The sequence below is a fragment of the Panthera uncia genome (assembly GCF_023721935.1).
Source record: "Panthera uncia isolate 11264 chromosome A1 unlocalized genomic scaffold, Puncia_PCG_1.0 HiC_scaffold_17, whole genome shotgun sequence".
NCBI lineage: Eukaryota > Metazoa > Chordata > Mammalia > Carnivora > Felidae > Panthera > Panthera uncia.
The window spans coordinates 57,559,977-57,569,932 of record NW_026057577.1 but is presented as its reverse complement, the minus strand read 5'-3'; the positions used below and the strand labels follow the sequence as shown (position 1 = coordinate 57,569,932).

The window sequence follows — 9,956 nt, the reverse complement described above, 5'->3', positions numbered from 1 at the left end:
AATTTCTGTAAGCCATTACAGTTCAATTATTTAAAGTGATTATCTTCAAATTATTTTCATGACAGTTCAAATGAAGATGATGACAAGTGCTTCTAACATAAAAGTGAAGGAAAAAATATGTTGAAGAACTGAAAAAGCAATAGAAATCAAACAGCTTTTTAACCAAGAAGAAATCAGGATGGTTGCCAAATGTGAAACATGTATTTTGGAAATATGAAATTTTTGATTACTGAAATACTGGAAATTAGAACAGATCTGAAAAGAAAGATGGTCTTAAGTTAAAATGATAAATCCAGGAACTTTTATATTTAAGGAGAGAGGACCAGAAAAGCTATTTCAAAAATCACACTTACATAAAAGTAAACCGAAAGAAGAAAGAATAAGCTACAGAGGCAAACCTTTACTTTAAGAAGGGCAGGAGTGCCTCGTGTGACAATTGGTTTCCACCTAGGTCATGATCTCACAGTTCGTGAGTTGGAGCCCTGCATCAGGCTCTGCACCGATGCGACAGGGAGTCTACTTGGGATTGTCTCCCTCTCTCTGCCCCTCCCTGCTCACGATCTATTTCGCAAAAATAACTAAACAAACGTTAAAAAAAAAAAAAAGGGGGGGGGGGCAGCTAGACACAAAAGGAAAGATAAAGGGTCAGATACACAGTGCTATGACAGTTGCCAAAAGCAGGGTATGGTCATAAACAAGTCTTCTGTAGACCTAAATTATCCATCCCTTGGAAGCATTTTATGGATGAATAATCATTGTCCTGTGAGTGCATCCACTTATAAGGAACAAAAAAGGTTTATAATTTTATGCCACAATGAATGAGTATGGAAAACTACTTTTGGGTTTAGAATTACTACAACAATGTAACGGATGGCAGAAAAGCAAAGTGTCATGGCAACATCAGATGTCACAAAAGAGCAGTCTAGGCTAAGTAGAAAACAGTGTCTTGCCCTAACAAGAGAATTAGCTATATAAAATGAGCCATGAAATGGAATAACCAAATAGAAAACAGCCCAACTGTCAGATGCTGAATAAATAGTATCAATGAATTATCTGAATTAGGAAAAGGTAATAGGTTCTTAATGTTATACCTTCCAAATATTTTTAAATAACACCTATTTGGCAAGTTATAAGATGTCTGTTCAGAATGTCTATGATTAAAGAACAATATTTTCCACAACATGGAATGATGTAATACCAAATACTAAATTGAGAGGGTGGGCTGTCCTTAAAGTGTAACCATATCAGCTTTAAAGCCTGAAAGTTCCAGGCCAGTTGCATATTCTTAAATGACTTTTTTACTTTTTTTTTTTTTTTTAAAGATTCTATGGTTAATTAATTTCTATACCCAATATGAGGCTCGAACTCACAACCCTGGGATCGAGTCACATGCTCCACCCCCTTCCAGAATTCTTAATAAGAGATAAAACCACAAGTAACAAAATGTAAACTCAAGCCAGAAGCGACACTTGTGTGACCACAAATTCAAGTTACTCTCTCGTTTTGTGTGACTACAAATTAAGGTGACTATTGCACATATCCAGGAAAAATTAATGAACTTCGACCAAGAGTTGGAAACAAATTACACGTGTAAGCAGCTGAATTCATTAAGAAAACTGGAATATTTTTTTAAATAGGGATTTACTCAGATGTTGCATTCGCTTAAGCACACAACATCTCAGCCTCCTTCATTTGCCCGTTTCTGTGCCAAGCTCTTCCAAAGCTGGGGTTGATAAGGTTGACTCCAAGAAAGAAGCTCACGTAGGAAATGCAATCCTCACACAGCCCAGGGAACCGGTGACGCACTAGGAGCTTGGAAAACATCCCGTCGTTCATCTTACTAACAGCAGTTAGGTAGGAAGATGGTCGTCCACGTGCACTATTGTTTTCCAGGTGTGTTTGTTTATTTTTAACTCCTGCTTTGGTATCAGTACCCTCAACCCCAACCAAATGGGGGGGGAAGGGGGATGGCAGCGCCGCTGGTGGTACGTGGGCGCAACACAAGTTTAAAAAATAAAATCACAACCTTTTTTTTTTTTTTTTTCCTAATTGCAGCGTACTCGGTGCCCTCACCTCTCCTCTACACCTCTGCCATCACTCCACGCAGCTCTTCGCCACCGCCGCGGGTCCCCATGACAACCCCACCCGAGGACGATCCCTTTCCGCCGCCTCCTGGCCCCAACCCGGGCCCGGACAGCCACACTCGCCTGTCAACTGACAACTCCACCTGCCCTGAGCTCTACTCTCCTCGCTCCCGAGAGACGATCCAGGAACCCTCCCGACGCGCGGGCCCACTCCCAGACTAGGGCAAAACCCTCGCCAGTCGGGAATGTGCGGAGGGGGCGGCGGGGGAAGGAGCTTAAGACGTTCCACTCCAACCCCCAAACGAGGGGTGCGAGGGCCTGGGCGCGACCCCCAAACGGGTTGCGGCGGCCCTGAACACCAAAACTAAGCGGCTGAGGGGAGCCGAGGGGCAGGCTCAGGGGGCGCGAAAGAACTTGTCGTTTTCACAAACAACGACGCGTCGAGGCGGCAGGAGACTGCTGGGGACCACGCTCACCTTGAAAGGGTTGTTGAGATCCGGGTCCGCAAACGGGTTACTGTCGAAATCCGACATCTCTCTCGCGCTTGGCGTCACCCACCGGACCCAGGCGCAGAGAGAGAGACGAAGCGAGGCCGCCGCCCCCCTGCGCGCTCACGTCGCCGCCGCCGCCGCCGCCGCCGAGCAGATCCGGGTGCAGCTCTCGGGGCCACCCAGCCGGCCGCGCCACTGAGCATGCCCGGTGCCACGGGCTCCCGGCCGGCGGCGCAGCTCCCGTTCGCCGTCCCGTTCTTGCGGGCCGGGATCCAGCGTTCCGGGCTTTGGCTACGACCGAGTAGGGACTAGGGGCGGAGGGAGTCGGGAGCGGAGAGCGGGGTGACCCGTCCTACGTACCGTGGGCCTGACTGAGGTTCTGCGTCTCGACGAGGAATGCGTCTGGCTGGGCTTAATTATATTATTACCGATTTAAAATCGGCTCCCTGTGATCGAACGTGACTTGGGAAAGAGGTGGTACTTCGTGAATAAGAAAGACATTGGCAGTATTCCCCCAGGTTGGGAGGGCAGCCTGGAATGCTGGCTGCATACCTGGGGAGGGAGCGGCTATTTAACCACGCTTCCAGCCCAGGACTGCAGAAGCGCGGGCAGCGGTAGAAGCTCCACACTGTTTCCAAAGATAACGTCTCGTGGGGGGGCCTGCCCTCGCTAATGAATTCTGGGCACACACCCCACTCGACCCCACCTGGGAATCTCAGCCTCCAGCCTTCCGGTCCCTCGACTCTAGGTTACTGACAAATCACGGAGACCAGTCTCGCGTTACCGATGCGGACTGGCTCGGCGGAGGTTTGAGAAAGAGGGAAGATACAGTACCAGGCTTGGTCCAGCCCCTGCTCCCATTCTCCGGAATCTGCATAATGGCTACTTCTCCGGAAACCAAGGGGGACGAGGGTGATGGTGACACGAGTTCAGAAATCAACGTCCCCAAGTTAATGTTAGTGGTTGACAAAATGCATTTTTTTTTTAACTTAAAGGTATTTGGGCGCAAAATATACACCTTTGATTTTTTTTTTCCTGATGCTCCCCAACGCCAGGGATGAGGTCACCGAAAAATGGGTACGTGAGAAGAATTTTTTGTACCATTTGTTGCCCTACCCCTGAACTCAATGAGAGAGTATCTCTTTCCCCACTTTAATCTTTCTGCTCTAACAGAAAAGCACTTAGCAGATGAAGCGGCCAAGAGCCAGAATTATTCTCACTTGGTAGATGCCTAAGAATTGGAAAAAACTACAATTAGGCTTTTTAGATTTAGGGGGACCTTGCACTTTCCCAGTCACCTGGGAAATGATACTTCTCCCCACTGTGAAAACACTAGCTAGGGATAATGGACAAAAAAAACCCAACAACACACATTTACTATAATCTCTCTTTGGCAAGAGCTAAGTTGAAATATAGGAAAAGAAGCTGCTTCTAAGCAGCTGAGTAGGAAGGTCAGCTAGTAAGTGACAAGAGACAGAGATGATCATGGTAGAGTGACATGATTCTAGATATGAAAAAGAGCTAACGATTGAGATCACCACCCTATATCCTTAGCAGCTGCCATGTGTATGGTTCATTAGCTTAGTGCTCAAAATATGTGTTGAGTTCAAATTCCAGTTCTGATAGTACTGCTACTCACTTCATCTCTTTGAATCTGTAAAGGATTATTTAGGTATTATGTGAGATAGAGAAAAGTGTCTAACATGTACATAGTGCCTAACAAATATAGGTTGAATGTCTGAAAATGGCATGAGGGTCCAACCCATTTGTTCTTGTATGCTTTTTGCTTCATCTCTCCTGAACTTGACCTTGCCCAGATGACCTGCTTCTCTCACCACTCTGGCCCTCGCTCCCTTCACCTATCCTCCAAATGACTCAAAAAATCAGCTGCTATTTATTATGCATCTACTATGTTCCAAAACAATGAGTACCAGTTGAGCCTGCATTGCAGGATGGAAATTTCCAAATACACTGTGTTTACACCTAATGACATTAGCATCTAATACAAAGATTTACAGACTTGACTGTTACAGAATCACTTGGAATACTTATTAATGATGCAGACACCCACCTCTTCACATCTCCTATCTTTTAAATTCTGCTTTAACGGATCTGCATTTTTAATTTTTTAAATGTCTTCATCTACAAATACATTATTTTACATAAATGCATAAATGGATTCATAACATACTGGTGTTTTCACTTTTTTTTTCTCTTTATTCTTTGTGTCCCCTTCTCTCTTACCCTTCTTTAACAACCTGGTATGATCCTTGCAATATTCTTATAACATTGTATGTCTACATGCACATAATATAACATAATATTCATGTAGACATATTACATATACAGAGTTTTGGCATTATCTTGAAAATGGATCATATACATATTTTTCTGCAACTTGGTTTTCTCACTCAGTGATACTTCTGGCAGCTTCTCAGTGAAATGTGCATTGGCAAAGAGACAGTCTAAGCTTTCTTACCCCAGTATACCACATAAATATTACCACTTTATTTTAGTTTTATTTATTTAATCTCTACACCCAATGTGGGGCTTGAACTCACGACCCCAAGATCAAGAGTCACATGCTCCTCTGATTGAGGGAGCTAGGAGTCCCAACATTATCACTTTTTATGTGTACCATATCTATAGAAGTGAAAAGAGTTGGGAAGTATGGCCTAATGGGAATCCCTCCAAATCAGCAACTATTTATTCTCTTTAAAATTGCAAACTCAGCATATTTAAAGGACTGGGATGATTCTGATACAGGTGATATGCTGACCACACTCCAGGAACACTGATAGCAGGATGTTCAGACATATGATCCGTGGGTGAGCTTATTGATTAGCTTTCATGAAATTAGACTCCTAGGACATGAGAAATGAAAGGAAGCTTAGTTCTTTCATGACAGAAGAAGAAACTGATTTTGGACAGGGTAAGTAATTTGCCTCAGTGACAAAGGGAGTGAATAGAGGAACTAGGAACAGAACTCAGTTCTCTCTCTCTCTTTTTAATGTTTATTTATTTTTGACAGAGAGAGAGAGAGAGAGAGAGAGAGACAGAGCATGAGTGGGGGAGGGGCAAAGAGAGAGGGAGACACAGAATCTGAAGCAGGCTCCAGGCTCCGAGCTGTCAGCACAGAGCCCCACGACAGAACTCTAACTCATGGACGGCGAAATCATGACCTGATCCAAAGTCTGACGCTCAACCGACTGAGCCACCCAGGCGCCCCAAGAACTCAGTTCTCTTGACTCACATTTCAGACATTAAACTGATAGATTTGGTTAATGGCATTTCATATAGGAAGAAGAAATACTATGCGGAAGATACAAAGTCAGCATACAGGAGGCTTCATTTGTTGCACTTTTTCATTCCAGCTGCCTCCTGAATTTGATACAAGAAAGAATGAAGAATCAAAGCTAGTTTCGAGATCCAGCTCTGCCATAAACCAGCTTTGTGACCTTTACTGTATCAATTCCCCTCTCTGATCTGAGTTTTCACAGTAGTCATTCAACAAGTATGAATTCAGCACCTAGTGAGTGGGAAACAACACTTTAGATGTTGAGAATAAAGCAGTGAATGAGATAAAAATGTAGGATCTGTTCCCAAGAAACTTCCTAAAAGACCTAGAACATAGGTAAATGATAGAGTTGTCCAAAAGACCCAAGATAACATTTTATTAACCTGTGGCAATGTCTCACCCCTCCCTAACTCGGTTTTTTTCCTTAGACTTTGCTGCACACCATTATGCTTTTCCCTCAGTCTAACACATTGAATTTGAGAATCTGTTGGACAGGGGTTGTAGGCTGAATTCCACGTTTTCTACACTGGCTAGCATATAGCTGGTAAGTGTTGAGAAAATGTCAAGTTAGAAATTTACATTTCTTACCTCAAAAGATTATTGGACCCTGGGTTCACCAACGGGTTAAAACTGAAAGTCATCATCTCTCACAGTGGATCCTGTCTCAAGATTTCCTGCTGCTACTGATACCCACAATACCCCAACAGAAGCATATGTGGCACTCTCTTTGGCCACTGGCTACATTTCCAGGATGTATCCAAGGAGAATAAAAGCACTGAGAGGTTGCTCTTTTGGTGCCTAGCTCGGCCATGACTCGTGGTCCCAAGAAGCATCTGAAGCAGGTAGCAGCTCCAAAGCACTGGATGCTGGATAAGCTGACCAGTATGTTTGTACCTTGTCCATCTACTGGTCCCCATAAGTTGAGACAATGTTTCCCTCTCATTTGCCTAAGGAACAGACTTAAGCATGCCCTAACAAGAGGTGAAGAAGATCTGTATGCAGCATTTTATTAAGATTGATGGCAAGGTCCGAACCAACATAACCTACTCTGCTGGTTTCATGGATGTCATCAGCATTGACAAGACTGGAGAGAATTTCCGCTTGATCTATGACACCAAGGGTCGCTTTGCTGTTCACTGGATCACACCTGAGGAAGCCAAATATAAGCTGTGCAGAAAGAGATCTTTACGGAAACAGAATCCCTCATCTGGTCGCCCATGACGCTAGCACCCTCTGCTCTCCTGATCCACTCATCAAGGTGAATGACACTATCCAGATTGATTTAGAGACTGTATAGATTACTGATTTCATCAATTTTGATGCGGGTAATCTGTGTATGGTGACTGGTGGTGCTAACCTGGGAAGAATTGGTGTGATCATCAACAGAGACACCCTGGTTCTTTTAATGTATTTCACGTGAAAGATGCCACCCGGCTCTCCAACACTTTTGTTATCGGCAAAGGCAACAAACCATGGATTTCTCCTCCCCATGAAAGGGTATCTGCTCACCATTGCTGAAGAGAGACGAAAGAGACTGGTGGCCAAACAGAGCAGTGGGTAAAATTGTCCCTAAGTGTTGTGATTGGAAGTCTTTATACATAATTAAAGATCAATACAACACGAAAAAAAGGGACAAAAAGCACTGTGGGGTTAGCGAAATAACAGTCCCCTAAAGATGCCCACATTCTAATCCCTGCAACCTCAGAGTATGTCATCTTACATGGCAAAAAGGGGCTTCGCAGAAGTGACTGAAGTTGAAGACCTTGAGACGGACAGAGTATCTGTGGATCCAACGGATCCAAGGTGGATCCAATGGAATCAATGTGTTGTTAAAAGTGGAAGTTAAATGCAGAAGACTTGCTGGTTTTAAAGATGAAGGAAAGGGATCATGAGTCAAGGCACGTGTGTGGCCTCTAGAACCTGGGAACAGCCTTCAGCTGCCAGCAAGAAAATGGAAACATCAGTCTTAAAATTCTGCCAACAACCTAAATGAGCAAGGAAAGGGTTCTTCCCTCTGTCTCCAAAAAGGAACACAGCCTAGCTGATACCTTGATTGTAACCTAATGAGACCCATACACAGACTGACAACACCACCTTTTATCCAGCTCATTGCCTCCCAACTCACCACCTAACCCAACCACAGCTTAACCAGCTATCTTTAAATTACCTTTTCCCAGGTGGTTATATGCTGTTATAGAGGCTGAATGGTCTGAGTATCCTTTAGATAATTACATCATAGGATGTAATTCTTTTAGGATTCACTGGATTAAAATATTCTGTAGTACAGGAACACAATAAACAAAAATAAATGTATATTTTGAGTCTGCATTTACCTATGACTACCCATGCACATATAGTCCCTGCTACCAAGAATGTCCTTCTCCTACTCAGTTTTCACTTATCAAAGTCCAATCAATCTTTCATGGCAAATTTCCAATAATATGTCCTGAACAAATCCTTACTGGCTACCCTTAATCAAAATTTGTCTTTCCTTTCCCACAGTATCTAAAGCAAGTCTATATTTTTGTTATAGAACTCATACCCTCTCCTATGGGTACAAAGTTATTGATACATGCTCAGCATATGTGATAACTCTCAATATTTAGAGTTAATGAATGTATCTCTCTCTATGATGTGAGCTTCTGAAGTCAGGGAGAACTTTCATCTTTACATTACTCACAGAGACTAGCACACCATTCTGTTCAAAAAAAAAAAAAGTATTCAGGAAATGATTGTTTATTGTTAACATTTCTTAGCTTGTAAAAAAAGAATCCCACATAACATCTTTACTCAGAGTAAGTTCAAATATAAGATCAAGAACAACCATTTTAATAATATAAACAGTTGTACAAAGTACTGTGATAAAACCTTCTGGATTGAAACTCTGAATTCCGAATAGTGACATCATAGAAACGTTTTAAGTGGCATGGGCCAATGAGATGCAAGAACTAACTGTAGAGTTCATTTTGTTGGCTAGAATAGTCTGCATGAAAACATTATGGTGAAATTACCCTTAATTTTCAAGACAGAAAGACGTTATCGCATATATATATGACATACACACACACACACACATATATATATATACCTAAATATTGAGGCATTTGCCAGTGATCATATTTAAAATACCATAAAAAAAGGAAAATAAAGTAAAATTGCATTAGAGTAGAATATACAAATTATGTAGTAAATTACATAGTATATAATGTAATTTATAAATTACATTATATGTAACTCTAAATAACTATTAAAATAACTATATGTTATAGTATATATAATAAGTTGTATAGTATAGAAATTATATAATGATAATAAAATATATAACCATAGTAATATATATAGTGATATGTAATAATGTGTATATAGTAACATACAAATATAGGGAAGTACTAATATAAGTGTTACAGTCCTGTAACTACTTTGTACACTATGTCTGAGAAGCAGAACAAGGACTCCTGTTGTTTTTATGTAGGTACATTTTCAGAAAAATTTTGTGGGTTTTTTTCCATGAACCATAATTTATATAATCACACTTGTTATTACCTAATGGCTATGCAATTTCATAAATGTTTTCAGAGTAAGGACAGTTTACAATTCTTTTTTTTTTTTTTCCTTTAGTTTATAATTCTTAACTTGCAAATTCGGCCTAAGTCTTCAGGGACTCTCGTAAGAATGGAAATAATCACAGCAACCTAACCCATTTTCTAATCTCCCAAAAGAAATACCCCAAATCTGACTACCGGGTTTTTATAGAAATAAAGTTTACTTTCTTTTCTCCCTCTTTTATGCTGAAAGTTAAAAAAAAAAAGTAAACAGTTTTATTTGGAATAGCTAGTCTAAAGAGGGAAGAGAGAGTAGAGAGAGTTAAAATTCTTGAATGTCTGGCATGTGTCAGGCACTGAAATGCTGGAGGCTCAATACACATTTTCTCCTATACAGCAATCCTTTGGGAAGCAAGAATTATTATCTCCATTTCACAAGTGAGAAAATGAGAACTCAGTTGAAATGAATGTAAAAGTTATTTTAAGAATTATTATGTGAAATAGAGGCTTCATATCTGGGGTTTTGTATTGTCTGTCGTTG

At 41.5% G+C, this 9,956-nt stretch overlaps 1 protein-coding gene and 1 pseudogene across 2 annotated transcripts in view; one reads left to right on the top strand and one right to left on the bottom strand.

Moving 5' to 3' along the window:
* SCAMP1 (secretory carrier membrane protein 1) overlaps window positions 1-2,899 on the bottom strand; it is a 130,371-nt gene extending 127,472 nt beyond the window's left edge. The window contains exon 1 of one of the 2 annotated variants that reach the window (XM_049649707.1): window positions 2,561-2,899. In XM_049649707.1, coding sequence (XP_049505664.1) covers window positions 2,561-2,617 — 57 coding nt within the window. In that variant the 5' untranslated portion in view covers window positions 2,618-2,899. The other variant, XM_049649709.1, reaches the window with a different exon arrangement.
* Window positions 2,900-5,956: 3,057 nt separating this feature from the next.
* Window positions 5,957-8,186, top strand: LOC125935774 (40S ribosomal protein S4, X isoform-like; annotated as a pseudogene).
* The last annotated feature ends 1,770 nt before the right edge of the window (window positions 8,187-9,956 follow it).